Below are 27,536 nucleotides of genomic sequence, written 5' to 3'. Positions count from 1 at the left end.
CCATCCTCGGTCGCTGCCTTTAGGAAAGCCTCCCCGTGGCGAAGGGGTCGGCTGGGCACCGAGCCTGGGGGGACAAGGTCCCACAGCACCCTCCGTGCACCCCATCGGCAGCAGGGGGTCCCCGCGATGCCCCTCCTCGCTCCTCCGGCTAGACTGCCGCTGCCGCTATAAATATAGGTCTTTATCTCACCCCGCGGCAGCCGTAAACACGCGGCGGCAGCCGAGGCCTGAATCACCCGCCCTGGAAGAGGGGGAGCGGGGCTGCTGGGGCGGCCCGCCCAGCTTAGCAGCTTTCTTCACCGCCCCGGAAAGCCTCGCTCAGCTGGGACAGAACCGAGAAGGTTTTTATTGCAGCCCGCGGCCTCCGGAGCCCGTCGGCATCACTCCTCCAGGCTGAAGATCTCGGCCTCCTTCTCCTTCCAAAAGGCGAAGCTGCGATCGATGTAGCGACAAATCTCGTCCCCCTCCTCCGCGGCCTGTCCGGGCCGCTGGGCCGGGCCGCGCGGAGTCCCGAAGTACCGCGCCTTGATGTCGTCGAAGCCGTCGCGCCAGCCGCGCCGCCCGGCCGCGATCTCGTCGATGACGGCGCGGTGGAAGGCCCGCACCGCCCGCCAGCCGTGCCGGCCCAGCTGCTCAAACACCTCGAAACAGAGCAGGTGGCGGCCTCGGCGCTCCTCGGGGGACAGGTCCTGCTCCAAGATGCGGAAATAGCCCAGCATGAACAGCTCCAGCGACAGGCTCTCGTACTCGGCCGGGCCGCCCCCCGCCGCCGACACGAACTGCTCCGGGGAGAGCAGGCTGCGGGCGGGAGGCGGCGGCGGGGGGCGGCGGGAGGCGGCGTCCCGCCAGCCGCTCAGCAGCTTCTGGATGGCCGCTCTCTGCCGCGCCAGGCGTGCGGCCGCCCGGGCCCCGCTCCCCGCAGTCTCCCGAGGGTCCCCGGCGGCGGGTCGTAAGGGCGCGTACGCCGAGCGTCTCCAGTGGCTCAGGAAGAGCATCACGATCCGTTCCTTCCTCAAGCTGCCCCACTCCGGCCCCGGCGCCTTCCCCTGCCGCGGGGAGCCGCCGTCGGAAAAGGCCTCCTCGCAGCTGATGCCCGAGTCGCTGGCGGCCTCCGCCTCGCCGCCCCCGGCCGGAGCGCTCCCCGCGGCCCCCCAGGCGGGCTCGAAGGCGCCGCGCAGGCTGCGGACGCAAACTCCGCACTGGCGGATCTCCCGCTGCGCCAGGCTGCCCCCCGGCTCCCGGGGATGCCCGCCGGCGGCGGGGAGAGCGGAGGCAGCGGCGGGCGCGGCGACGGCAGCGCGGGGACCCTGCAGCCCCTCGGCGCTGCCCAGCAGCGCGGCCAGGCTGTTCACAGCGCCGGCCAGGCGGCCGCACCAGAGGGGCAGGGGCTGCCCCGGAGCAGGCGGGGGGCTGCGGACGGAGATGCTGAGCAGCGGGGCGGGCAAGAGGGCTCGTAGCTCCCGCACCAGGCGCCGCAGCTCGCTCTGGTACACCTCGCCACGCCGCCGCAGCCGCAGGCTCTCCACCGCCCTCTCCAGCTGATGCAGGTCTGCCTCGGTCAGCAGCTCCCCGAACGGGCCCAGCACGGCTTGGTGGGAGGGCGAGAAGCTCCAGGAGCCTGCGTCCTGCGGAGAGAGGCGGTCAGCGACTTCCGAGGGCCCGCGCCCCCTCTACTCCCCGTGCCCCTCGTACCTGCCCTCCCGCCGGGTCCTCGTCCGCCAGCCGGGCCCGCAGCCGCCGCACCATCACTTGCCGCTTCCACTCGGGGATGAGCCGGCCTCGCTCATCGTGCGTGGGCACCAGGGATTCCGCGTCTACCTCCGCGGGGTCCGGCCTGAGGGGCCCCGCCGGCCCAGGCGCCCCGTCCTGTGCGGATATAGTCATGGGGGCTCGAAGGGGCCACGACGGCCGAGGGGACGAGCCGGGGGCCGCGGGCCGAGCCAGCGACCTACCGGGTGCGCGAGGAAGGGCGCCGGGATCCTGGCCCGCTGCGAGGGCTTGCGGAGCTTCAGCTCCGCCGGCACCGACCTGCCGGGCTCCATCCCCTGCCGGGCCGGGCGGATGCTCGGGGCAGAGGCGCGGGCCTCCTCCTGGGGGAGGGCAGCAAGGGGAGGTGGGCCCCAATACCTCTAGGGCCCCCCCAGCTGAGGGGTGACCCTACACATCACTCTGGACCTTAGGGAGAACCCTCCTCGGGGGACAGCCACGGGTGGATCTGATTCCTTCAGAGGACAGGACGGAGCTGAGGGATCCCTGCTGCCCGCTATCCCCCTGCAGCCAAGGACCGAGCCCGGAGCTGCCCCATGGTCCCATGGCCCCAACCCTTCTCCGGGTATCTTATGCCCCCAGCCCGTCCTCCCACTCCCTGGGGTGACAGGCTGGCATTCCTCGGGGATGGGGGTGCCCACTGCCCCAGCCCCAGTGGGGTCTTACCTGCTGCAGGGGCTGAGCTGGCTGCTGGAGGAGGTTGGGTCCTGTCGTGCCCTGCTCAGGGAACACCCAGAGGTGGTGTGGCTGCACCCCCAAAGTCCCTGTGTGGGAAGCAGTGAGCAATACGGGGCAGGAGGGGAGGCTGGAGTGGTTGGGCAGCCCTGCAGCGCTGGGGCAGGGCACAGAGGCATTGAGCATTGTATTAATATTTGATGGGGCATCGAGTAGCAGCACCAGGGCTCAGTGGGTGGAACTGGCGCCGTTCCTGGAGATAGTGGCTTGGTGACTTGGCTCCAAGCCTTGTCCTCCTCTTGGGGCCAATGGAGAATGGCCGAGGCTGGTCATGGCCCCAGGCCAGCTGCTGGGGACAGAGGAAGCGTCTTGCACTGTGGCACCGAAGGCAGGTTCTGGCAGTGGGGGATGTTCAGCAGAGAGTTCTGCTGCACCGCTGCCTGGGCATCGGTTACTGGCATTCAGCCACATTTGTGTTCTTTCCCTCCACCACCATCCATTATATATGGCTAGGATGGGCTCGTGGGGCTCACTTACATGTGAGAAATTCAATCGAGGGGCTGGAATAAAATTAAGAAGCAGCAGATCTAAGCCTATAAACACCGATTAGCTGGTGAGGATCCATTACAGAGTCAGCCTCTCAAGCTTCCCTGGCTCCAGTGCAGGCTGACACCCTGCTGTCAAGGGGAGGGTAAGCTTATGCTGCCCAGCGATAGAGCCCCAGTGCAAGCACAGGTTATGCTTTGCTGTAGGAGGGGGGGAAGGTGCTGAAAGCCCTTTGGCAGAGGGTTGTGCCAGAGCTGTGTCCCCCAGCCTGAAGAGCATCTCCCAGGATTTCAGCTCTCCACAGTGTAAGGGTGGGCAGGAGCATGTGAGGAGAGAAGGTTCTGCCCTAAACCTCCATCTCTGCCTCTTTTCTCATCCTGTTCCTTGGGAAAGAAGGCACTGGCCCCTTCAGGATCTGCTCAGAGAGTTTTGGGGGGCTCCCCTTTCCCTTTCCCTTTCCCTTTCCCTTTCCCTTTCCCTTTCCCTTTCCCTTTCCCTTTCCCTTTCCCTTTCCCTTTCCCTTTCCCCTTCCCCTTTTCTCCCTTTCCATTTCCCAGCTGCATACCCAGAAGAATGAACAAAGTAGCACAAAAACAACCAAGGACGGCCTCTCTCCTCCAGTTCCAACAACCACATTCACCCGTCTCCACCAGTTCTTCAGCCTTATCCCACCCTCTGCCCAAGTTCCCACAGTCGCATCCTTCCCTTTCCCTCAGCTCCCACTCCCCCAGTCCTGCAGTAATGAGCAAATGAGCAGAAGAAACCAGGCAAGGCCCTTCTCAGCAGGCTGGTTTTCATTTCAGAGGGGCCGTGGAGGATCCACATCAGATGGGATCAGGGTGAGGAGGTGCCCGTGGTCCCGAGGCCAGCTCTTCTCCCCGCTCCCTCGGTGGCCACGATGGACCTTCCTGCCCCGGCCCGTTTCTGTCCAGCTCCTCCAACGCTCTCTGGACGCGCTGCTGGAGCCCGGGGGGGCTCGGCGCCCCGTCCCCATCGGAGAATGGCCGGTGCCGGCCACCTCCAGGAGCTGCCTACTCCTGCTGCTGCTGTTCCTGCTGCTCCTGCTGCTGCTGCTGCTGCTGCTGCTCCTGCTGCCGCTGCTGCTCCTGCTCCTGCTGACGCTGCTGCCGCTGCTGCTGCCGCTGCCGCCAGCGCACCACGAAGGGATGGAGGCGGCGGCGGGGGCGACGTGGGGCCACCCCGGCACGGCTGTCCTGCCCCTGCAGCAGGCGGATGGCCCCAATGGGCCCTTGGCAGGTCGGGCAGGTGGCAGCGGCGTCGGGGGCGGCCTGGGGCTGGATGCAGGCGTGGCAGAACACGTGTCCGCAGGGCTCCACGGCAGCGGCGGGGCTCTGCAGGAAATCCACGCAGATGCGGCAGACCCGGACGGCTCGTGGCGCTGATGGCTCCTGCCCGACCTCTGCCATGGCTGCTCCCGGACCTGGCTCCTCTCAGCCGCTGGCAGCACTGAAGGCCGGGCTTCCACTCGTGGCACTCAGAGGCTCCTCAGTCACTGGGGGCACTCAGGGGTTCCTCAGTCACTGGGGGCACTCAGGGGTTCCTCAGAACCCTGTGATGTCACCAGAGTCAGGATCACTCACTGGCAGTGGGTAACTATAAACACCAGGCTTGGGCAGTGCCAGAGCGCTCAGGCTGTGACCCACTAGCAGCTGAGGAGCTTCTGAGTGCTGCCAGTGACCGAGACAGTGGCTACACACCCCAGTGTTTGCCCAGATCCCTTCCAGGCGGTCCCTGCTGGGGTGGGGCTGTGCCAGTCACACCCACCAGGACCTGCAGAGGACCTGCTCTGCGGAGCTGCATTCCATGGCATGTGCTGGGGCTTGGGGTGCACCTCCCCAGGGGGAGGACTCTGCTCGGCCCTTGGTTGAACTTCAGGAGCTTCCATCAGCCCATTTCTCCAGCCTGTTGAGGTCCTTGTGGGGGCAGCATCATCTTCTGGTGTCTCAATCATTCTATAGAGAACTGGGACTAATTTCCTTGGTTTGGTTTCTAAACTTTATTTTTATATTTCATATCTTTGATATCTCAAAAGCAGTGGAAATCCAGGGAATGAGGGGTTGAGGACCTCCCGTTTCTGTATTTTGCAAAACTTAGTGTTTTGTGTCTGATCCTGTGAGGCAGACCGTGGGAGACTGATGAAATCTGGGAGCCTCCCCAAGGACTGTGTCCTTGCAGAAGCACTGCTGCTGAAATCACAGAGCCATGCTTAGTTGAGAGCATAAAGTAAGAGGGACTGGAAAAGCTTTCTATTTCTATTCCAAGGGTGCTCAGGGAGCAGATTTCTCCTCTCAGCTGGAGAGCCCACGGAGCAGTAAAGGAGGCCAGGAGCAATCAGTCAGTGAACACCCCAGGAGGAGAAGGCAGGACCCCACACACCCCCTACCAGGGCACTGGCTGCAGATCCCGCCCTGCTGGGTGAGCCCCATTCTTTGCCAAGGGCTGGATGTGAAGCAGGAGCTCAAAAGTCCCATGAAAATCAAGGAGCAGAAGGGCATTGCTGCTACATTTCTGCTGCAGTGCCCAGCCACGAAGCTGCAGAAATGGGGCTCTTGGGTGCTTCATGCTGCCACCTCCCTATTTCTCCCTGGAGAAGGACTTAGATGGCAGGATTAATAAGACACAGCAATCATTCTGCTATTGAAAATGTGAGTATAAAACTTTCAAAGGGCAGAAAATCTGCCAGAGCTGTAAATCCTGATCCTGAGTGCTAAGGAAATATAGACTACAAACCTATTATTAATTATATAAGCTATATAACTTAGAATAAAGTTACAAAGTGCTTATATAACTTAGGTTATAAGATATCAATATAACCTGATATCTCTATATAGCCTGATATCAATACAACCTAAATAATGACTTTTTGTATATCTTAATAACTGATACCTACATAACCTGAATCATAGCTTTTTATACCTATATAACCTGAATCATAACTGTTATACCTTGTAACCTGATATAAATAAATTTTTATACAATGTAATGGCTAGTATATGGTTAAGTAGTTGCTTAATGCTGAATAGACAAAAAAAAAAAAAAAAATAAAAACCTCGACAGGTGGATAGCTTTAGAAATAGATAAGTACAGCACTAATGAAAAATAAATAAATGAACAAACATCTGCCCTGTAGACATCAGTCTGTGGGGATTTATTTCCAGCCTATCTTTCGGGCATCATATGCAGCTACTTTTCCAAGAACCTTAAAGCTTGTTTTGGTAATCTATTTCTCTTTTGAAGGATTCAGTGAAAATCACTTATGTCAAAAAATCTGCTAAAACAGAGAGTGAAAGTTGGTGCCAAGTTTTAGAGAAAGAAAGGAGAAAAGAACAGCCCATGGTAAGCACCAGTCCCATGCAATTAGTGCTGGAGACTGCTGAGGCCACTGACACACAAGAACATGGCACAACACACTGTGCTTGCACACAGGCAGCCAAGTCCCAAGGCAGAGGAGGTCAGTTTGCTTTCTGTCACAACTGAAGTTCAGACTCCGAGGCTTCCTGGTGAAAACAGCCTTCAGCTGTACCTTAGAGGCTTCAGCAGCAGCCTTGGCTCACTTTCCAGAGCTCAGCATCCTGTACTTGACTGACATAAATCTTGCATATATTCTGCTCTGATGCCGGTGAAGATTCACGTCCTCAGGGAGACCAGGGTGTCACCAAACCCATGAAAGTACAGGGACAAGTCTGGTGATTGCTGCTACTGCCACTACGACTGCATGGCCAGAGCCTCCTCCCGCCAGGGAAGATTCTGTTTGCTCCTGTCTAGAAGCAGCTCATTTGCTGGTCAGACTTTCAGAGAAGTCTCCTCAGGCTTCTCCCTTCCTGTTCCATCCTGTTACATCAACGGATGTGAAAAGAGATCACAGAAACCTGCCACCAAATGGAGCAAAACAACTTCTGGACATCAGGACAAGGAGATCTCTGCTCAGAGACCATTAGTTGTGGGCAAAAAGCACTCAGTGTGGGCTACAAAAGAGAGAAGTGTGTGTCTGGAGACACTGGGGCAAGGAGGTTGGCATCAGTGTGAAGTGCACTTGTGAAGGCCATGGGGTGTCAGAATAAAGAGAAAATACAAGTGCGTGTCCACTGGGGTGAGAGGGAAAGAAAACAAGCAGACAACTCCAAGGTGCTGTCTGGTGAAATGTGTTGTGGTCCAGAGGACAATGAAGCCTTGCAGAGGTAAGGACAGCATATTTTACCAGCTCAAGCATCCTCCTGAGGTCAAGTTGAATTTATTACTCTCTTCTTCCCGGGTTGCAACTATGCACTGCAGATATGCCAGGCTTTTCTCTGAGAGTCAGGACAGCTGTTCCCGTGCTGTAATGGCTTGCTGGGCATTCAGAGAGGAAATTATGTGAGCTGGTGCCACGTGAACATTAGAAGGGTGTTAGAAACAACACGTCAGGGAGAGTGACTGGACCAGGAGTGGTCACTGCTAAGCCACTTCTCCTCCAAGAGGCACCAAGAGGGGCAGTGCCAGGAAAGAAGAGGCACCGGGAGTGGGGTGGAAGGGTAATGGGACAAGAGGCATGGAGGAGTGGGGACAAGAGGCACCGAGCAGGGGACACGGGAACAAGGGGCGAGACTGGATGAGACACCGGGGCTCAAGGCGGAGGAGCGAGGAGGCACCGGGAGGGGCTGTCGGTAAGGAAGGGGGTTAACCAGAGCGGTCCCGAGCCCGGCGGAGCTGCCCGGGCCTACCGGCGGCTGCGAGGCCGCGGCCTGGCGGTGCGGGCCGTGCTCAGGGGTTTGTTGTAGCAACGGCCGCGATGGCGGCGCGGCCGGCCCTGCCCGATTCGGTGCTGGTGCAGGTCTTGGCGCTGCTGCCGCTGCGGGACCGGCTGCGAGCGGCCAGGTAGGGTCTCCGCGGGCGGGACCGGCCGCCTGCCGCTTCCCCGCCGCGGCGCTGACGGCCGATCGCCTCCCGCAGGGTCTGCCGGCGGTGGCGGCAGCTGGCGCGGGACCGAGCGGTCTGGACGCATGTGGATCTGAGCCCTCACCGGGTACGGGCCGCCCTCCGCACCGCGGGCCGGGCGCGGACAGAGTTCCGCTGGGGGCAGGAGGGATGGGGGGAGGCGAGGTCACCCCACTGGGCACAGACACTGGCCGGGGGTGAGATCGCCTCGCCGCGGGCAGAAGCGGAGGGAGCGGGGGGAACCGCTCCGCTGCGACAGGGGTGCCCTTCCCCACCCCGTCCCTGGAACCGGGCCCTTTCCCCCCAGATCACCCGCCGCACGCTGTGGCACCTGGTGCGCCACCGCCTCCCCGACAGCCTGTGCACCCTGCGGATGCGGGGCGTGCCCCGCTCCGGCGGCAAGCAGCGGCTCCTCTCGCCGGCACTGCTGGCCGCCCTTCGGGAGCGCTGCCCCCAGCTCCATCGGCTGTGCTTGACCGAGACTGACCTCCGCCACGTCCCGTACGAGAGCATGCCCGCCTCCGTCACCACGCTGGAGCTGAGCCTCTGCGACATCCCCGACGCCTGGTTCTGCGTGTCCCCTTCGGTGCCACCGCCACAGGTACAACACCTCGCTATCCACAGCGTTCCCACCTTTTCTGACCATCATCTTCTTGACGTTTCCTCACAGAACCGCTTGAAGACGCTGAGCCTTTGTGGCACCTACCGCATCACTGATACGGGGATCCAAGCAGCGGCTCCACACCTGGAAGAGCTTGAGCGCCTGATTCTGCGGCACTGCATCATTGGCGATGCTGCCATGGTATTCATCGGGCGCCACATGAAGCAGCTCCGCTACCTGGAAATCAGCAATGCCTACTTCCTGACGAACAGGGGGCTGGTTGCCATTGTGACACTGGAGCACCTGGAGACCCTGTGCCTTGACCTCTATGATTTGGTCTCCCTTGGTACTGTTATCGCTTTGTTGCAAGTGCTGCCTCGCCTGAACCACCTCAAATTAGGTGGAACTTGCTTTGAAGATGAACTCCTCGGTAAAATTCAGGAGAATTTCCCACACTGCACCATATCTCACACTCTGTGACAGCCTGAAGTTCTATCCTGTAGCTTTGGGACAGAATTGGCCTAAAAATAATACAGTTTTTCCAGATAAATATGTTAAAGGGCTTGTCATGTAAATAAGTTTTTTAACAAGCTTTTGGTAGGATTCCCCCCTCCTTGTTTTCCATGGATCAGAGGAATAGGAAAGCTGGGAAGCACACCCAACCTTTGGGAACCCTACTGACCAAAACCTGGCTGGGGTGATGACAAGTTTAAGCTCTGTCTTCCCCTCTTTTTTTCCACTGACGAGGATTAGGCAGCAGCAGCTTAATGAAGGCAGAATTCAAGGAGTGAAGTGAAGCAGCCTTCTGTCACGGAAAAAACAGACCTGGCAGCCAAAACCTCACAATTACCAATTCCTTCTCCTTTCCTTCAAATTCAGATCTTCAAGTCACTTGTCAGACTGGTCATGAGGATTCCTGAACACCTGGTCCCAAGGGTGGGACCCTGTTTGCCCCCAGGCATTGCTGGGGCTGCTGTTTCCTCTGGGTTTTGCTGGTAACATCCATATTTTCTCATCACTTTTTACTGTCTGTGTTCACATCCTCTTCCTCCCCCATCCCCCAATATCCTAACACCAGATAGCCACCTCAATGTTATGTTGTTATTCTTAATTTTTAGTTGATATTTTAAAGCAAATATTGTATTTATTTAAAAAAACTTGCAAGCTTTTAACTTTCATTTGAATCTTTGTTTTTAGGACTTGGTTTGGGTTTTTTTTAACCTGCTTCAGCATCTCTTCTGCCCCTTAGGGCAGCCTTCCTTGTGACAAGAGCATCCCACAGGAAACAGAGCAGGACAACTAATGCCTCAGTCGAGCCTTTTCTGCCCTGTTTCCATCCCAAACACCCCCACCCTGCCTTCAGCTGCAGCACATGCAATAAACTTTGGGGTTTCAGACGGTCCTGGATGGCAGTGACCCTCCCTGTGGTGAAATCCTTAAGGGTGTCAGGTGGCCTTTGTGCCCTTGGCTCTTTTTTGTTCCTAAACCCAGCCTCAGGGTAGCTTCACAGCAAATACCCAAAGGTAAAACGTTCCATTGCTGCTTTGGAAAGCATCCCAAGGCTGCTGACTTAGTAACAACCACTCTGTATTTATCCCAGACAAGATTAACACTGGTGGAGTCAGCCTTATTAAAACCTCCAGCATTCCCTGTTCCAGCTCTCTCTGGGATGGGGAGGGACAGTACAACAGGAGAAGGGGAAATCAAAACCAGTAAAAATCCACCAGTCGGTCAAGGCCCAGTGGGAGGCAGCAAGAACCTCAGTGTTCTTCTGATCTTTGCAGCAGGATCTTTGCAATCCTGATGGCACAACAGAATTTAATATCCCCACAGCCACAACATGCCAGTTTTCCATTCACTAACTGCTAAACAGGGAACAGCAATTACAAACTGACATGGTGCAAAGTGGAGTGGTTTAGGTTTGGAAGCAGGAGGGGAGCTGTAAATATTAGATTACCATGGGCAAACTAGGGGGATAAACAACTGAAAGGTCTTTAATCAGCAGTTCTGGTTCTGCTCACCCTCCCCACACACCTGCTTGAAGCCCTTTGGAGGGCTGTGCTTGACCTTTATTATTTCTGATTTCCAAACTCAAGGAGTTTCTACTCAGTTCATCTCCATTTCATCTTTTGCTGACTTGAGCATCTCTTCCCCCAGGCCCACCTTCTTGGTGTCCATATACACCTCATTACATCAAAGCCCAAATGTTTTTAAAAATACATCACAGATGTCCTTCAGCAAAGCCAGGACACTAAACTGGTCTTAGCATCCTGAGAGGAGCAGCAGTTCACAACCCTCAAAGTGAACAGAAAACTCAGAGAAACCATAAAATTTGGGGGTATGAATCATTGCAGCAAGTGACCAAGCTGCTCCTTTGCCTCGCCACACACCAGCTCACATGCATGTACCACGATTTCAAACACGTATATATTTAATATTCATGCCCAGGTGTTTTATCAGATCCAAACCCATTGTATTTTCTCGGCCAAGTGCATCTGTTTGTGCCTTCTGTTTGGCTCCTGACTCGGAGAGCCTGAAGGATGCCAGAGGTACACAGTGCTGAGGAGGAAGGTGCTGGCAGCAGGGTGTGTGGGTGCAGCTCGATGGGTGCACCGGCAGTTCTGGACAGCAACAGCTTTCTCAGCTGGCACTTTTGTGAGCTACACTTTTGCTCGCGGGTTTCAAGTTTGTAGCCAGACTCCATGAGAGAGAGAAAAATGTTTAGCACAGAGTTCATTTTGAGTGTGGTGCGAATAGGAGTTTGTTCTTGGAGGGGGAAGGTCAGTGAAATCTTTCTGTCCTGACTCTGAGAGCAGTGACGTTTGGAGCTTGGATCTGCATTTTGGGCGGTTTAGCGCTAGAAAAGGTGAATTTCCTTCTTTTGCAAGCGCACACCGCCATCCTGTGGTGTGCTTTGTGAGCGCCCAGGTAAAACTCGCGCCCTTTCCGTCCCGGTGTGGGAGCAGCGGGTGTAGGGGTTCCGTCGGGGATCCTGAATCTTCGAGACTGAAAGAATGTCATCCTGCATATAGCCGGGAAGGAATCGTCCCCCTGTTGGCTGGGCGGTTTATAGGCTGCAAAAGAAAAGCAAAGTCCAGCACAGCCTCTTTCTCCTCTAGAACCTTTCCCAGGGGACCAAGTGCTGAACGTTCTTAGCTTTGTAACTGGGCTCTGTGAGACTGCAAAGGGAAAGGGAAGGCCAGTGCTTGCTTCTTGTTTTAGGACCTACAGTGGGAGAACCATTGCTGGACATTTTAAGTTTTGAAGCTGGGTTTTGGAGAGTGAAAGAATGTGATGGTACATGAGGCCGAGCAGGAAAATTGATGACTCCAGAGTGTGGTTGCTTTTCAGAGGATGTAAGTTCAATGTTGAGACAGCGGCAGCCTGCTGAACCAATGCTGGTCTGTAGCTTCCCCCTGCCTCACGTGAGCCATGCCAAACACACTGGTGCAATATTGTAGTTTTCCTTCTCAGCTTTCTACCACAATATTTGCTGAATCTCAGAGTCTAAAGCTAAACAGAATTGTTTCAACATAAGTCTCGAACGGGAACCCCTGTCAGCACAGATAGTGCTCCCTGACCTTCCCCCTTGTGGCTGATAACCAGAATTTGGAAGGCGATTGTGCAGTCCCTCTCCTCTTGCAGCCTTTAACTTTGCACACAACCACGGTGCTCTGCAGATTAATTCTCAGCCTTATGCAGCATCACAGACTCGCAGTCTGAGCTGTCAATGCACTGTGGTGCAGAACAGTGTACCTGCACAGAAGCACTCCAGCACATTGCACTCGTGGAGGGGCAAATCCAAGTTCCAGCATGGGCTGCTGGATGGGAATTACAGTTAATTTCCACGGGAAGGAAAGCACATAGGCCCAGTACTTTAGGTGCAGGTCAGAGGTGACCCAGGGGAGGAAAGTCCAGGCAGACACATCTGTCTCAGCAGCTTTTGTCCGGGAGAAATCCTTGGATGTACAGGGGCATTCAGAATTTCTGCCACGGACTCCTAGATGAGAGAACAGTGCATTTCCATGGTAAGGAAAGCACACAGCCCCAGTGCTTCAGGTGCACTTGAAAGGTGGCCAAGGGGAGGCCAATGCCAGCCGGACTTGTCTGTCCTGGCAGCTTTCATGTGGGAGTAGTCCTCGGATGTACTGAATTTTGAAGGTGCAATCCAAATTTTGGCCATGGGCTCTGGGGAAAAAAAGAGGAATATTCTTCTCCATAGGAAGGAAAGCTCACAGCCCCAGTGTTTCAGGTACAGATGAGAGGCAGCCCAGGGGAAGTCAAGGCCAGTGGGCCCCATGTGTCCTGGCAACGTCTGGGAGCAATTCTTGGTACTAAAAAGTACTACTAGTAGATTACAGCATAACACAAAACAGTGCAGGATATCAAGGTACCATATTAAAGCTAGCAAAAGAAATAGTATTGGTTAGGAGTCAAATGTAACTGACCATAAAATGATGGTTATGTATACAGATTCCTTTAACTTAACCTTCAGGGGAGTAACTGCGAAGCAGGCAGCCCTGCTCATGAGAGAAACTCTACACATTTCCAGGAAAAATACAGAAAATTTCTGCTTTGTCAAAATTTGGTGTAGCTTTTATAAAGTGAGGTGTCTGTCAGTCAGCTTTATCTTCCAGATCCCAGACCAGTCTTAACCCCATGGCATCAAAATAACTCAATATAACACAGCTTGTCCTGTTTGAGATATGTCACCAGTTAACAAGCAACAGGTAAGCTCTTGTGTGGGGCAAGATGTGCTGCTACAGATGTGGTATCCCACTTTCAGCCCTGGGTGCCTGGCTGGGAAGGACGGCCCTTTTCCACAGGAAAGAAAGCCTGGTGCCCCAGTGTCTGTGGGGCAGCTGAGGGGGCATCTCTGGGAAGCAAAGGCCAGTGAGGCCGGTCAGTCTGGCAGCTTTTGTCTGGGAGTAATCCTCGGATGTTCAGTTTTGGGAGGTGGAATCCCAGTTTCGGCCACGTTCAGCCAAAGGAACGCTCCGGTGCCCAGTGTCTCCTGGCAGCTGAGAGCATTGCCGTGGCCCTCACTCCGGGAGCCTGAGCCTGCCCCCCATCACCCTTGGCCCTGCCCATCAATCACTCTGAGTGGATGGCTCTTAGTACCGCCTGTCAATCCATCTCCTGGCCTGATCCCACCTGTCAATCACTTTTAGTGCTGCCTGTCAATCACTGACAGGCTAATCCCACGCTTATAGCCCTTCAAGCCGACACAGCCCTCAGGGACCCCGCAGTCCTAGACAGCCCAGATAGCCCTCACAGCGCAGAGGCCTCGCAGTCTCCACAGCGTTCCCAGCCCTCACAGCTGCCCTCGCCCCCATGGCCCCCGCAGTTCCCGCAGCCCTCACAGCCCCACAGCCCTCACGACCCGCGCGCACGCGCCCTGCGCCTCACGCTCCCGGGCGCATGCGCGCCGCTCCCCCCGGCCCGCGGCCGCGTGTTCTGCCGTGCCCCGGATGTGGCCCCTGCCCGGGAAAATGGCGGCGCCGGGGTGGGCGGAGGGAGCGTTGTAGCGCCCGGCGCCGTCCCCGCCATGGCGGACCTGGGCCGGCAGCTGCACGAGTACCTGGCGCAGTCCAAGGCTGCTGCTGCCACGGGTCCCGGCGCGGTCCCCGCACCGCCGGCGGCCGGCGGCTCGCAGGAGGAGGCGGGGGACGGCGGCGGGCTGCGGGCCTGGCTGGGGGCGCTGAACCCGTTCCCGCCGGGCAGTGCCCCGGGCGCCGCGGTGTGGCCTTGGACGGGAGAGGAGGACCCGTGGCTGCCGGGGCTGTCGCGCTGGCAGCGGCTGGCGGGCAGCGGGCTGTGCGTGCTTCTGGCCGCGCTGTGCTTCGGGCTGGCCGGGCTGTGCGTGCCGCTGCTGCTGCTGCGCGCCCGCAAGTTCGCGCTGCTCTGGTCGCTCGGCTCGCTCTGTGCGCTGGGCGCCGCCGCGCTGCTGCGCGGGCCCGCCCGGCTGCTGCGGGAGCCCGGCCGCGGGGCGCTGCTCTACCTCGGGGCGCTCTTCGGGACGCTGTACGCCGCGCTGGCGCTGCGCAGCACCGCGCTGACTGCGCTGGGCGCCGCCGCGCAGCTCGGCATCGCCGCCGCCGCGCTCCTGGCCGCGCTGCCCGGCGGTGCCGCCGGCCTGCGCCGCCTCGCCGGGCTGCTCCGCGCCGCGGCGTGCGGCCGAGGCAAGGCGCTGCCCCTGTGAGCCCGGCGCGCCGGGGAGGAGCGGCCGCGGCCCCGCGGGAGCCCCTCGCACACGGACCGAGAGCTGTCGCCGGCCGACTCCCAGACGGGGGACGCCGCTTCTCTTCGCCTCCTCCGCGTCCCGGCACGTTTTCCTCGCCGGCGCTCCGGGAGCAGCAGCAGGGCCGGCGGCCCCGGTGGCTCGGAGCTGCGCCCCCGAGCTCGTTGTTTGCCTTACCGCGCTGCCAGCTCCACAGCCAGGGCTTGGCATCGCTCCCCCTCTGGCTGGGGAGCTGGCAGCATCGCCCCCCTTCCTCCGGCGCGGGACCGTGGCTGCTGCGGACCGCGCCATCCGAGCCGCTGCGGCGGCGTTGAGGACTTGCCCGGTGCTGAGGAGCAGCTGAGGCGCGCCAGGCTGACGGATGCTGCAACACGAAGATGATTTAGCAAACTGCGATCGAGGCTAGGGGAGAACATTGAAAAATTAACTGGTGTTACCTCATTTTGTGCTGACCCCTACACTATGAACACATACTGGTTTTGCTGTCACCTCAGACCAGTGGTGAATACGAAGACTGTGGCCACTGAACTGCATTTCTCTCTAAAAAGCAGCTTTAAAATAACCATCCAGTAAGTGAAACAAACTTTCCTGGGGCTGTGGGTCACAAACACTGCCCATAATTGTAAGGGGAGGGGGTGTTCCTGCATGATGATGAGAGGATGCAAAGTGCTGATGTTGGTTAAGAGCATTGGCGTTTGCAGGTACTGCTGTAAGGGACCAAATTGGGCTTTAAAACGGGAGCTTCAGCTCTTAGAACTTCATTTTTTGTGTATAGATACTGCTTTCTGAACTTGGGCAGGAGTTGCTTCCTTGTCCCAGCCCGACCTTCAAAAATAGATTTGCCAGTAACTGGAGCTCTGCTTCAGTGCAGAAACGGAGCTGCCTTAGGAGGGTGCTGGATTCAGGCTGACAGAGCTGGGTGCTCCAGCTTGGGCCAGGTGCTGGACCCGTGCAAGGGAATGGGACCCTGGGGCCTCACCTGCACAGAGCCCCCAGCAAGGTCTCACTGAGCGCTTGTGCCTCATGGAGAAAATAAAGCCACCGCAATACTTACCTGCTATTACTATTTAGTTTTAAAATATTTACCAGATACTTTTCTGAATTAAATTGAAATTGTTAAAGGGGGTGCCTAAGTGTACATAGATTGCTTTAATAAAACTATTTGTGTCCAGTTGTCAGTATAGACATTTCGCTAGTGGTCACTTTTTTCCATTAAGAATGTAGATCAGAGCAATCAGAATAGCATTAAATTAGCTCTCTTGTTTATACAATTGCTAAGTTACAGTATCTAAAATTAATTTTATTCCTTACAGCAGCGTAAAATTAAATTTGAGACAACATCTGACCTAACAGGTAGAACATAAAAGTCTGTGTGCAGCACTGGTAAAATAACATGACCTGAGGAATACAGAAGTATAATCCCATTAAATAACTGTGCCCATTTCCCAGTAACAGTGGGTCATGGTATCACAGACTGGGAAGCTGCTTCTGTCTCTTCTGCTATGCTGTTACCTTCTAAGATTTTGTAGAAATTATATCTAATAATCTAATTTTCTTAAAACTTTTTGAGCATATGATTATGAAATACTTCAAAACTCCATTAAAAAAGCTGCCCCTTGAAGGGTATTACTTAAGTACCACAATTGTTTAGGGAATTAAACAATCATCAGAGGAAATATAAGTTGTCTAGGTAAAGCTGGGTTTTCTCTTGTTAGATACACTTTAACTTGTTTTAGTAGAGGACTGTGGTTTAATTAAAGCCTAAAGCTCATCCTCTAAATAGTCTAAGTATTAGACCTCTTTTAGCCCCTTAAACATATATTGGGCTTGCTAAATAAAATTAAAAAAAAAAAAGAGGGCAAGCTTTCCTCTTTGCCAATGAGGAAATAATTAGTATTTCTCATGAAAACGTCAGGGCAAATCCCAGCTCCCAGACCAACACCCAAAGTGCCCAAAGTCCTTCAGATAGAGCTAAAAAGCTTTTTTTCTCAAGGGACAAACTTTCATATCAGATGCATCTCAGCTGTTTCTAGTTAATTCCTTTTAGACTGTTCTGTCTCTCCTGACCCCCCTGACAAGGATTTTATAGGCTAAGGCTCAGTTACAATTTTCAAAAGTGATTTTATACACCACAAATTGAAAACCAAGTAAAAAGTGACCGATTGAACCAAGAGAACAGCAGCTAAGCATCTGTGCTTTGATGGCTTCAAGGAAGATGGGACATCAGGACTTGAGCCAGTCTTTGGTAAACCTGCCTGTGAGAAGATGCAACAGCTGCCATGTGTTGCTGGGTTGCAGGAGCGTCTGGAACTCTAGAATCCTGATTATAACTTGAAATTCAAGGCAGGAGGGAGGGAAGCTTGGTAGTGATTTTTTTATTACATGCTCTACTTTCAATATAGGACCTTCCTGAGGGGTTTCTGTAGAATAAGTACTTGGGTGATAACATTTTCACCGAGGCTTTAGGTGTTAAAGGAGCCTTCTGAGAACATGGTGGCTGGAGATGATTCATAGGAATGATTTATGGGGAAAACAAACTCGTGGTTGGTAAGCTGCTTTATTACGAAATGTGGGAAATGGGAATAACCCCTCCTCCTCATTTCCCTCCTTTAGTAAAACCAGGTAACAATATTGTAAAGAAAGACACTTAAAAAAAACTTATTATGGAAGTGATGAATTGCACTTCAGCAATTAATGCACCAGACTTTGCTGAACACCCACAGCTTTAAACAATGTGTCACACAGCTGCTGTAAAACATACCAGTCAAGCTGCTAAACTTTCTTTCTCAGTTTCTGTAAACAGATGCTGTTTTGAACAAAAATCCATGGCGTGCCTAGGTGAAGTGTAGAATGCCAGTCTTTGCTGTGATGTCTGTGTTAGGATCCAGGTTATGTAACTCACACTGTGTCTTTGACAACTTGTTCTAAACACTATTCCACTGTTTTCTGTTTCAGGATTGCAGACTAGCAAGCAGTGGTGATTGCCTGCATTTTGGAATTTTGACCTCAGCACCATTTGAATCTGTAGACAGCTGTGGCTGAAGGTGAAAATGAAACTTCTCTGTACATGATAAACCAAAGCCCTGGGAATCAGCTCTCAGTATTTTAACTGGCTGAGATTTCAGGAGGTAGTGCTGTTGCTCCATCTGAAACACCAGTTTGCCTAAATACAACCCTCTGTAGCAATAGGTGAGTAAAGAATCACACACTGTTGATTTTTTTTGTTAATTTTTGCGCAAATTACATTCTGTATTCATACAAAACCAACGTAACTCTTTGACAAACTGTACATATAGAAACAAGTTTCTGTCTGGAGGTGAACTGAAATCTGTGGAGATGCTCCGTGTTCCACAACACTTAAAAGAAATTCCAGCTCTTGACAAAACAAGAAAGTGAGGGGAATGGGAGTGGAAAGAACAAAACAAAGGTAGCTACAGTATTGCAGCTAGAGGCAAATGACTGATTCAGGAAAAGAAAGACCCTTGTTAGGAACTAATGCACATTCATTTATCCCAGTTAAGAATCCAGGTTCGTGGCATTGCAGGTGAGTCCAGAGTAGCAGTCTATTTAAATATTGTCCCACAAGGACTGGGCATGACCCAGTCAAAGCCTCTTCTATCGGCCTCGTCCACCCCGAGATCCTCCTCTCCGGGACTGGCCAGAGTTCATGTTATTTCCTCTTCCCCAATTGCTGCTGCTCCTTCCTCCTCGAGAAGGGTTATTGCCTGCCCCAGGGCCTCCACCAAAGGCTTCCTCCCTGTGGAATCCATCGTGGTGGTCTCCATCTAGAGAACTGGACCTCCCAGATTTTGGTGCTCTCTGTGAAGGTCCTGAATTTCCTCGTCCTGCAAAGGAAGCACAGCCAGTTACTGGTGTAAGTTTGAGCTGAGTCTCTTCTCAGACATGCCAGACACTGAGCTGCTTCTACTGAGCTGTCATCATTCATAAACCAGCTGTAGCTGAGATCTGCAATTTTATGCCTTCTCCCTCAGTACAATTTTCTTACACGGATTTAGTGTCTCCATTACAGTTCAGAAAACAGACAACAATCAAGCAATTCCTTGGGAATTAAAGGTGCTTGTGTTTGATACTGTCAGAAGGCACTGAAAGGAAGTCACAATAACGATAGCTTTTCCTCCAAACTGCCAGTTCTTGTGCTTCAACACTGGGGTTCTCTCTGTTTTTATTGCAAAATATTTTTTTAAAATCCTAAACAAAGACATTGCACTGTTTACAAATTGAGACAGTTGAGGCTGATGGTGAAGATCATGAGTAACATTACTGTTCTGTTCCATTTTTTGCTAAAAATAATGGGAAAATGCTTTATTTTACTACTAACCTGGAACAAAAAGTACTCCAGCTCTTACTGCCAAAACCAGAATTTTCTAATTCTCAAATACCTTTTTATTTTTGATATGTTTGCTATGAACAATAAAAAACCCCAATCCAATTAGCCTAAAATAAGCAGTAGTAGTTTGAGAAAACAAAATCAGTGGTAACCTTGTTTTAAGGACACATTCTACAGCTAAATTCAGGTATTTTTGCTGCACTTTAGCAAGAGTGATTTCTGCTGACTGTGGTTGATTCCATGTAAAACAGTCACCAAATTGTCTCACAGAAACATTCATGAAGTTTTAATCTTCTAAAGATTTTCCCAATACAACTGAAGGGGACACAGCCCACATAGGAAGAAGTATTGTTCATGGTTTGTTTATCATGGCTTGGCTTTCTGCCATCATTCTAAACTTTCTTTAGCACATTCTGAGTTAATTATCACACTGGTGCCTGCACAACAATTGTTTTGACTTTAACAAAGAATCTGATAGAGTTATCACAATCATGACTGAAGCTGGAAAAGGAATCCTTACAGATTGGATGGATGCTGGCTAAACTGAGCACTGCAGCACGTGGATATGGAAGGAAAAATGCTGGTAGAGAAGTTTATCAGCAGAGTTTCATTCAGAACATCTGTGAAGGAATGATAAAACCTGGGAACAGAGTCCATGCAGAGGAGGAGTGACAAGCAGCTAAAACTGAACGAGCTTTGGGACAGTGGTGAGAGAAATGGGCTGGGATTCAGTGAGAGAAGTGGGCTGGGATCCAGTGTTCAGATCAGAGACAAAGCTGTGCAGTCTAACAGCAACAAATTCAGCTGCAGGCTGCCAGCTCAGCATCTGGGAGCAAATGAGAAGGATGCTTGTCACTGATCACCACCTGACAGTGGGTAGTCAACGTGAGGACATTAAAGAAAGACAGTATTTACACAAGAGAACAGAAGTCCTGAGATCTGTAAGAAACAGGACCAAGAACTGGTGTGATGCTATTAGCACTGACTCAAAAAGAACATGTTCTGTGGGTTACAGTAGCATGGGAGCACTTAGAGGGAACTACAACACCAGGAACTGTTAGGAAAAAATGGAGGAAGTGGAACAAATACAAGAGAACTGTAGAAATCCATGGTTACACCACATCTTAAATAGTGTGTGCAATTCCTAGTTACCTCATTTAATTTAGAAAAGGATAATTTAAAACTCAAAATAGCACATACAGAGTAGCAAAGATAGTGAAAGACATAGAAGAATTTCTAGAAAGAATAAAGAAATCAGAGCTCTGACTTGGAGAAGAGCTGGTTCAGGCTGGAAGTGGTGGAGTTCAGTGCAATCAGAGGTGGCATTCAGTAATATCAGGAACCAACATTCAACTTAATTACAACACAAGACATCAAATTAAATTAGTGAATGATAAGCCTAGATCAAGGGAAAAACATTTTCCCTCTTTTTTTTTTTAAAGCATAGTCTACTTCAATGAAATTTCAGAGGTCTGTCCATGGATGCTGTGTATATCAAAAGTTTATATGATTCTTAAAGCAATTAGAGAAGTACACAAAAGGTAACTAAAAAGCCATTAAATATAAAAATAATGTTTTATTAAGTCAGATCTTCAGAGGCTTAGAGAGCCTTTCAGGGAATATCACTCCAGGCTCAATGTTCTTATATTTGAGTTAAAGAATAGCATCACAAGCATTAATATTAATAAACAACTATTCTGAAAATGAGGGAAAAATGCTCTTCAAGAGTTTTCCAGCTGGAGTAACAGGGAACCAAAAACCAACTACTTTTCAACAGGGCAATAAAGAAGAGGATTCTGTGATGCTGGAGACAAGATCTGGATTTGATGTTTGAAAATCCCTCTGTTCCTATGTTCCTGTAAGACTGGTCTGTAACTTCCCAGCTGTTAAAATCAGATATTTACTAGCTCAGCTTTATGCCCTCTGAACAGAGAAGTTCTGGATACACTTAATACTGAAAACACATGCCAGTGTTACTTAAGGGTTCCAATCAAAGGGACTTTTTACCTTTGCCCCTCTCCTCTGGAGGTCCACCTGGAGCATCCATGTCCCTGTGGTCAGAGGTTCCCGGTCCATCGTGCCAGGGACGTTTCCGTGGGGGCAGTGAGGCCATGTCCATGCCCTGGAGCGAAGAGGAGCGTTCTCTGTTGGCTGGAGAGTGCCCATCATGAGGAGGGTGATCTGGACGAGGACCTGTGCATGAAAACACAAGATAAGTAATGTTTATTGGATCATTATTCCTCATTTTTGAAGGCAGCCATATAAATTTACAAACTGCCCACACTGTTTGGTACTCAGTTTGAAGTTAAAATTAGGTAAAGGTTCTCCTCTGTCCCATTTTTTAGTAAAAAAGCTAAAGGTAAAACAGATTTTAAAGATGATGGGAAAGAAAAGTGTGGCAGATGTAAAGTGTTCTTTCCAGTATAAAATACTTCCATATATTATAGAGACAATCACACCTTCATTTATTCATGTGCTGTTTGTGCTTTCTTTTCCATGACATTCTACAGCTCTGTCTTTCCCTATATGGGGTTGCCTTTAGTAACACAACTGCATATATAAGCTGTCAGACATTGCAGCTGAAAAGATACCAACACAGAGAAAGATTATTGTTGGCATTAATAAGATATTTTAAAAAACCCCATGAGATGTGATTGAGTCATCCAGAGGTGACAACTGCCCGGGCAGTTGTGGACTGTACAAGAACACAGCTGAAAATCAAGGCTTTGAGACCACAATCACTTTTATTCAATAAGACAGCTGTATTTAAAGACAGTTCAATTCTGTATAGTTCTTTTTTCCTAAACTTAAAAGACCAAAGAACTGCATTTGGCTTTTCTCATGGTAAAATACTGGTAACAAACGTGTGAGGTACAGGAAAAAGGCATGGTATTTAAAATATTTTTTAAAGTTATTATTTTGTAGAAGTCTACAAACCTCACCAATTTTTTTACCTGGTTCTCTGTTTCCATCCCAGGATTCTGGTTTCCTCCCTCCTTCAAAGCGTGGGAATTCATCTGGAGTAGGAAGCAAACCCTTCCGAGCTCCTGAGCAGTAAGAGAAGCAGGGGACAGGAGTGAGAAGAGACATTGTATTCATGAAAACGATGCCACCTGCCCAAGAAATGCCTTCCCTTCCTCATCCTTGTATTTCTGTGTGGAAGAACATTCCCCTTACCTCTCAGAGCACCTCGACCTCTCCCCCGAGCACCATGGTCCCTTCCTCTGGAGTTTTCATCTGGAGAGTCAAAAGCATCATCTGGCCCAAAATCTTCAGGGCCAGGAAAGCCATCTCTGCCCCTGGGTCCCCGGCCCTCGTGTCTCGAGGGTCCTCCTCTTCGGAAGCTACAACAAAGAACACGACACAAACGTGGTTTTTAGGCATAATTGAGGCAGCTTCATAATTATCAACACATTGCTAAACAGTTTCACTTAATGCTACAGCACATACAGTTACTAGAACAGGATTTGTAGGTGGGAAAGTGCCCATTTCTGCCTTTGAGCACTTTGATAGTAAGCTTTGTAGTCTTCCTCTGATATTTTCTTCCACTGATTATGTTGGCTTTTCATACAAGAAAAATATTATTAAACACAGTGCATTCATTTAATGAAAAGGTGGGAAAAACAATCAATGAGTGATGATAGATGCAAGGTGAGGTAAGGCAAGGCAAAGTGTGAGTTCCCCTTAACTCTGATGGTCTTATATTCCCCTTCCCTTTTTTCCTTTCCATTTCCATCATAAAACAAACTGAAAACATAGAAGCAATGACAGTCATGGCTGTAACAAAACATTACAGGATCTCATTCCTATTAGTTCTATGATTCTTTTGCCAGACAATTCTCCTTTTCATTCCATTCTTCCAAGTTTACAATTCTAGCAAATGCATCTAGACTGCCTTTGGATCTGTAGGCAAGGTGATGGCTGAGCAGTGCACAGTGGCATTCTGCAACCTGAAGAGCAGTTTATCCAACAGCAGTAATGAATTTTGTGTTGCAAAATGTAATTATGACCCTTAAGTTGGTAACTGCTGTCTAGTAAGTACCAAGGACATCTTCAGGAATTTGCTACAGCTGGGTTCTGCACTGCATCTTAGCTGAGTACAGCTCCTCCAGCACTGCACTGGGGCCTTGGGCAGCTCTTCAGAGAGGAGAATGGCTCTTCCTGAGCTGTCAGTGCCGTGCCAGGTAAGCCTGCAGCCGGCTGTGCGAGTAACTAGCGGTTCTGTTCCTGACACAAGCACTTCAAACGCCTGGAGGGTTTACAAAGCTCAGCCCTGCCCTGTGAGGACGCCTGTCTGTCCCAGCCCGGCTGAGGTGTTCAGGTGGTGCAGGCACACTGGTGTCCCCACCGTGCCACCCCACGCTACTCTGCCCACCCTCAGTGAGAGCACACGGTGTGGAGCTCTCTTGCCCAGGGACAGATGCCTCCCACCTCCCCAGGGCTCCCAGCTCACGCTGGCTGAACTGGAGGCACCGCAGATTGCCCGTGGTGTTGGCTGTGTGCAGCATCCCCTTCCCCAGCTCATTAACGACACAGTGCATCCTATTACAAGCAAAACTTTAGATACTTTTATTTAGAATTTTAACAACATTAACCTTTTAATTACAAATTTAAATATTTTAACAGTAGTCATAACACAATACAATATTCTTAAACTTTTACATTGTTTTTAATAAAAAACAATAGGTCTGTCTCCACCTCCCAGAAAACAAACACAATACAGAGAGGAGGCTGCTGTGCCTGTACAGGTACAACAGTGGATGGAGGAGTGCTTTGTATGGACCGTGAACCATTCACATTAACCTGGATGGTTTGGGAAAACAAACTCAACAGTTTCAGGTACAAATGGTTCAAATAATCACAGAGCAATATTGTTTAGCCTTGAAAGAGCACAGTCCTCTAGAGGTTTCTTAGAGGGCCTCCTGCTTTAATACTGATATGGTGTGATTGGACTTAGCTTGGAAATTACCAAGACTTTCAACACGAGGCCCCAGGGCTGCAGGAACAGGGCCTTTCCTATTTCAGGCAACTTACGGACACAGTTGAGTTTTGAAATCTACGGTACCTATGCCTGACACAGCCACAGCTCCTGATATTGTGTTATGGATATCCTTATTTGCCTTTTCATATCAGTCACACATAAAACCCTGCCTTGCATTGGGTTCAGTTCCTGTTACACTGCTCTCACATCTTCTTCCCCGAGGCCTAGGACCTTACTGTACACAACTACACACTGTGCAGATAAGCAGGCAGGAAGAGGCAGGTCTCTGCAGTAGAAGCATCATGTTGATATAGAGTAAGAACAGGACAGGGATGAAAAGGATGGGAAATTAGAGAGAAACACACATACACACACATTTGCCTCTCATGCTTGATCAAACCAGTTACAATCTCAATTTCAAAGCAAGTCAGCTAAACGAGTGGCTGGGATTAAGTCCACCACAGCATCTGCAGTAAATGGCACCTAGTTCACCTTCATTCCAAGAAAATCATCACATTTACAAGCACAGTGAGCCTTTTAGAGCCCTGTGCCGTTTCACTTCAAACTTTCTGGGCAAACACTTGTACTCTGATAAACAGAATACTCTTAGTTCAAAAGTCAGATTTGCAGCTCACAAGGTTCTTGTTTCCCTTCCTGAATCTTTTTAAAAATCAGGACCATAATAAAATATTTGCCAGTCCCTAAGCATTTGCAATATAAGATCTGAAAAATCTCTACTGAACTTCTAAAAGTCTCGTCTGCTGTGTCTTTTAGAGTTCTGTGATGCAGACCATTGGACCACTGGACCATCCAACTGGATTTTCTCTGGCTTTACTTTTTAAAAATGGCTTTAATTGTTACCTTCTTTAAGTTACTGTTCATTTCTTTTCATACTCTTCACACAAAAGGAAGTTACATCTTACAGAGCTAGGTAGAAAAAAGCTAAAAGAAGAGCTGTATAGATGCAAAGTAAAAGGAATGTAAGAAAATGATTAAAGGCAACTAAAACACACAAAATTCACATTATGTGGAGACCACAGCATATTTGTAACAAGCACATGTTCTTATACATAGAGAGTTGGTGGTCAGTGAGAGGCTTAGACCTTGGAGGCCAAATTTCATTTAATTAAACTAACATAAATCTGGAGCAATTTTGCTGATAATTAATTTCAGAGACAGCATTAATTCCTCCATATTTACATTGGTAACTAAAAGCAGATTTATCCCTTTGTGATTTATTCGTAGATTGTGGGCAATGACAAGGACATTGCTGTAAATCAGATTATTTTTGAGTTCTTTGCTTGGCATTAAGAAATAAGTCAGAAAGATAAATAAAATTGCTACAAGCAAACGCATGAAAAAATAGTCTCAACAGTCCAACAGATGCTGTAAGTCTGTCCCTTCTATCTGGCAGTCACATCACTGTTCCTGCTCCTTACAAGGGCATGGCATCTCATCCTACAGTCTCTACAGTCATGCTGTAGTTTGTGACTGGAGACAGAATCTCAAAATCCACTTCTAGTGTTCAAAGGTTTGTCACTTTAACCTTTAAGTCTCCTCTCAATTTTCATCAAAACGGTCTCAGATCTTCATCCTCTGTCACTGGATCTTCTCTACAAACTTTCCCCCTTCTCTTTACTTACTGTTTAAAGACACGGAAGCTGCTGTATACAATGACCATTTTTCAAGTTTTCTTCTATTACTGAATGATTTTTATGGACTCTACACTCAGGTATATTAGAGTTTTCATTTCCTTATTGGTTTCCAGTTTATAAATCTGAAACAGATAGACTCCTTAATGAAAAGGAAACCAGGAATAAAAGAGTTCCCTCCATTTACCCTTTAACCCAAGAAAGAGAAATGGATTTATTCTTACCTCTCATCTCGCCTCCCTCGGAAGCGCGCGTCCTCAGGATCCCGTGGATATCTGTCATCTGAAGGTCTCCGTCCTTCCCAAGCACCAGGAGGCCCCCGGTTGGAACCACCTCCTTCAAATTCCCTGTGATCAGGAGGAAAGGGAGGCCCAGGTCCACCTCGTCTCCATTTCTCATCTTGCAACGGTGGGCCTCCTCTCCCCTCGAACTCTCGTAACCGATGGCCAAATCTCTTGTCCGGGTGGAAATCATCCCGGAAGTCGTCGGGCCGATCAAAGTCATCGTGGAAGTCGGGGTGAGGTCCCCGTCTGTCGGGCATGCCCCTGCTGTCCCTGCCATCACTCCAGTCCTGGCCCCCTCGGAACAGGCCCCTCTCCGGCCCGTGCTCGGGGCCGCCGCTGTTCTGCTCGTGCCGCCTGTCCGACAGCGGGCCCAGGTGATGGTTGGGTGGCCCACGGGCATCACCTTGAGGGACAAGAAAAATCACAGCAGGTTTCTGTAACCGTTTCTAAATCACTTCAGGATGCTTTAGTTCATACAATTCTAGAAAGCAGATGGGATACCTTTCACATGAAACAATATTTCTGGGGAAAATTTTCCTGTATATCCATCCCAGCTCACACCTATGGAAGCTTTTCTCTCAGCCAAGGCGCTGCACTGTGCTGCAGCCATTTCTCCCTGGGTGCACAGCTCCTCTTTGAGGAGACTGACTCCCAGGAGAACAGACAAGATGTTGAATTACCTTTATTAAGACCAGGTCCTTGGTTGTGAGGGCCCAGACGACCCTGTCCTCCTTGCTGCCCCAGGCCCGGGATCAGTGGAGGAGGACCTGGGTTCTGTCCATCCTGTGAGCATGGAAGAACAAAAGCCACGTGAATTCCATGTGTGACTAATTAAAAATGTTTGTAGGAGTGCAAAACAAGTTTCTTTCCATAAGGTCTGCATCTGTACAGGTTGTACAACAGAAACAGCTCACGTTCCAATGGTTTCAGCCTCAGTTTTAAGGCATTCACATCAGTAATGCTTCAGTCACTGGGAAACACACCATTTCATAGGAAACAGCTTTGCAGCTATTCACATTTCATCTGTCACAGCCAAAGATGATAAAGCCCATATTCTTCCTCAGTATGAATATTTTATAAGAGTGTATTGAATTTATTGAGTATTTGATACAAATATTCTGTTCCTCTGGAAGAACAGAGGAATTTTCCTGAGGAAAAGATGTAAATTTGTTTGAAAAATATCAGGTACTGATTTACAGGCAGTTAAAGAGCTTCACAGACCAAAGACTTCATTTGGAAATGAACAAAAAAGAGTAACTATATATACAAAAATAGGTATCAAGAATGTTGGGATGAGGGGATAATGATAGGGCCTCTTCTCTTAACCTCTGTAAGTTGCTAACATGAGTTTCATTTTTAACATGATGGCAAAGTTCATTTTTCTTCATTTTAGGATTAAAAAATGCAGAGGCAGTAGAGTGGGCAGAGTTTTGTGTGCCTTATGTGATCCCAAAGAAAAAAAATAAAGTGTATAAGTGTCTTTTGGTATATTTTCTCATTTTTTGG

At 50.7% G+C, this 27,536-nt stretch overlaps 4 protein-coding genes across 9 annotated transcripts in view; 2 read left to right on the top strand and 2 right to left on the bottom strand.

Annotated features, from left to right (window-relative positions):
• Window positions 1–6: 6 nt before the first annotated feature.
• ESPNL (espin like) lies at window positions 7–3,740 on the bottom strand. The gene is made up of 2 exons (XM_038146389.1): window positions 1,660–3,740; window positions 7–1,625 (listed from the first exon to the last, which is right to left on the bottom strand). The coding sequence occupies exons 1-2, from the start codon at window positions 1,882–1,884 to the stop codon at window positions 381–383; spliced, it is 1,470 nt and encodes a 489-aa protein (XP_038002317.1). The 5' UTR covers window positions 1,885–3,740; the 3' UTR covers window positions 7–380.
• A 2,946-nt stretch (window positions 3,741–6,686) lies between these two features.
• FBXL12 (F-box and leucine rich repeat protein 12) lies at window positions 6,687–9,684 on the top strand. 2 transcript variants are annotated; one of them, XM_038146535.1, is made up of 3 exons: window positions 6,687–7,187; window positions 7,939–8,011; window positions 8,231–9,684. In XM_038146535.1, exons 1-3 carry the CDS (start codon window positions 7,054–7,056, stop codon window positions 9,002–9,004), a joined length of 981 nt encoding a protein of 326 aa, XP_038002463.1. In that variant the 5' UTR covers window positions 6,687–7,053; the 3' UTR covers window positions 9,005–9,684. The 2 variants fall into 2 exon arrangements, with proteins under 2 accessions (XP_038002463.1, XP_038002464.1); XM_038146536.1 differs by lacking the exon at window positions 6,687–7,187 and adding an exon at window positions 7,679–7,863.
• A 3,516-nt stretch (window positions 9,685–13,200) lies between these two features.
• Window positions 13,201–22,225, top strand: SFT2D3 (SFT2 domain containing 3). Of its 2 annotated transcripts, XM_038145261.1 has the most exons (4): window positions 13,201–15,334; window positions 17,721–17,954; window positions 21,142–21,329; window positions 22,091–22,225. In XM_038145261.1, the coding sequence occupies exon 1, from the start codon at window positions 14,073–14,075 to the stop codon at window positions 14,724–14,726; it is 654 nt and encodes a 217-aa protein (XP_038001189.1). In that variant the 5' UTR covers window positions 13,201–14,072; the 3' UTR covers window positions 14,727–15,334; window positions 17,721–17,954; window positions 21,142–21,329; window positions 22,091–22,225. The 2 variants fall into 2 exon arrangements, with proteins under 2 accessions (XP_038001189.1, XP_038001190.1); XM_038145262.1 differs by lacking the exons at window positions 21,142–21,329; window positions 22,091–22,225 and adding an exon at window positions 20,891–21,104.
• WDR33 (WD repeat domain 33) overlaps window positions 17,977–27,536 on the bottom strand; it is a 69,183-nt gene continuing 59,623 nt past the window's right edge. For 2 of the 4 annotated variants that reach the window (XM_038145255.1, XM_038145254.1), the window contains exons 18-23: window positions 26,711–26,813; window positions 25,971–26,433; window positions 22,291–22,457; window positions 22,068–22,160; window positions 21,121–21,306; window positions 17,977–18,610 (exon numbers count right to left, since the gene is read on the bottom strand). In XM_038145255.1, coding sequence (XP_038001183.1) covers window positions 18,381–18,610; window positions 21,121–21,306; window positions 22,068–22,160; window positions 22,291–22,457; window positions 25,971–26,433; window positions 26,711–26,813 — 1,242 coding nt within the window. In that variant the 3' untranslated portion in view covers window positions 17,977–18,380. Of the gene's footprint in view, window positions 18,611–21,120; window positions 21,307–22,067; window positions 22,161–22,290; window positions 22,458–23,653; window positions 25,889–25,970; window positions 26,434–26,710; window positions 26,814–27,536 lie in introns of those variants that run through there. The other 2 variants (XM_038145257.1, XM_038145256.1) reach the window with 2 other exon arrangements.

Source organism: Motacilla alba, chromosome 9 (assembly GCF_015832195.1).
Source record: "Motacilla alba alba isolate MOTALB_02 chromosome 9, Motacilla_alba_V1.0_pri, whole genome shotgun sequence".
Taxonomy (NCBI): Eukaryota; Metazoa; Chordata; class Aves; order Passeriformes; family Motacillidae; genus Motacilla; species Motacilla alba.
The sequence above is the reverse complement of the archived record's forward strand: the minus strand, read 5'-3'. Positions and strand labels throughout refer to the sequence as shown.

Excerpts from the sequence above, each read along its gene's own strand:
- FBXL12 (XM_038146535.1), top strand. The coding sequence starts at position 7,054 with ATGGGGTGTCAGAATAAAGAGAAAATACAAGTGCGTGTCCACTGGGGT. Across the intron at positions 7,188-7,938 it reads GACAATGAAGCCTTGCAGAG|GGTCTGCCGGCGGTGGCGGC; the intron begins GTAAGGACAGCA and ends CGCCTCCCGCAG. Across the intron at positions 8,012-8,230 it reads TGGATCTGAGCCCTCACCGG|ATCACCCGCCGCACGCTGTG; the intron begins GTACGGGCCGCC and ends CTTTCCCCCCAG.
- SFT2D3 (XM_038145261.1), top strand. The coding sequence starts at position 14,073 with ATGGCGGACCTGGGCCGGCAGCTGCACGAGTACCTGGCGCAGTCCAAG.
- ESPNL (XM_038146389.1), bottom strand. The coding sequence starts at position 1,884 with ATGACTATATCCGCACAGGACGGGGCGCCTGGGCCGGCGGGGCCCCTC. Across the intron at positions 1,626-1,659 it reads GGGGAGTAGAGGGGGCGCGG|GACGCAGGCTCCTGGAGCTT; the intron begins GCCCTCGGAAGT and ends CTCTCTCCGCAG.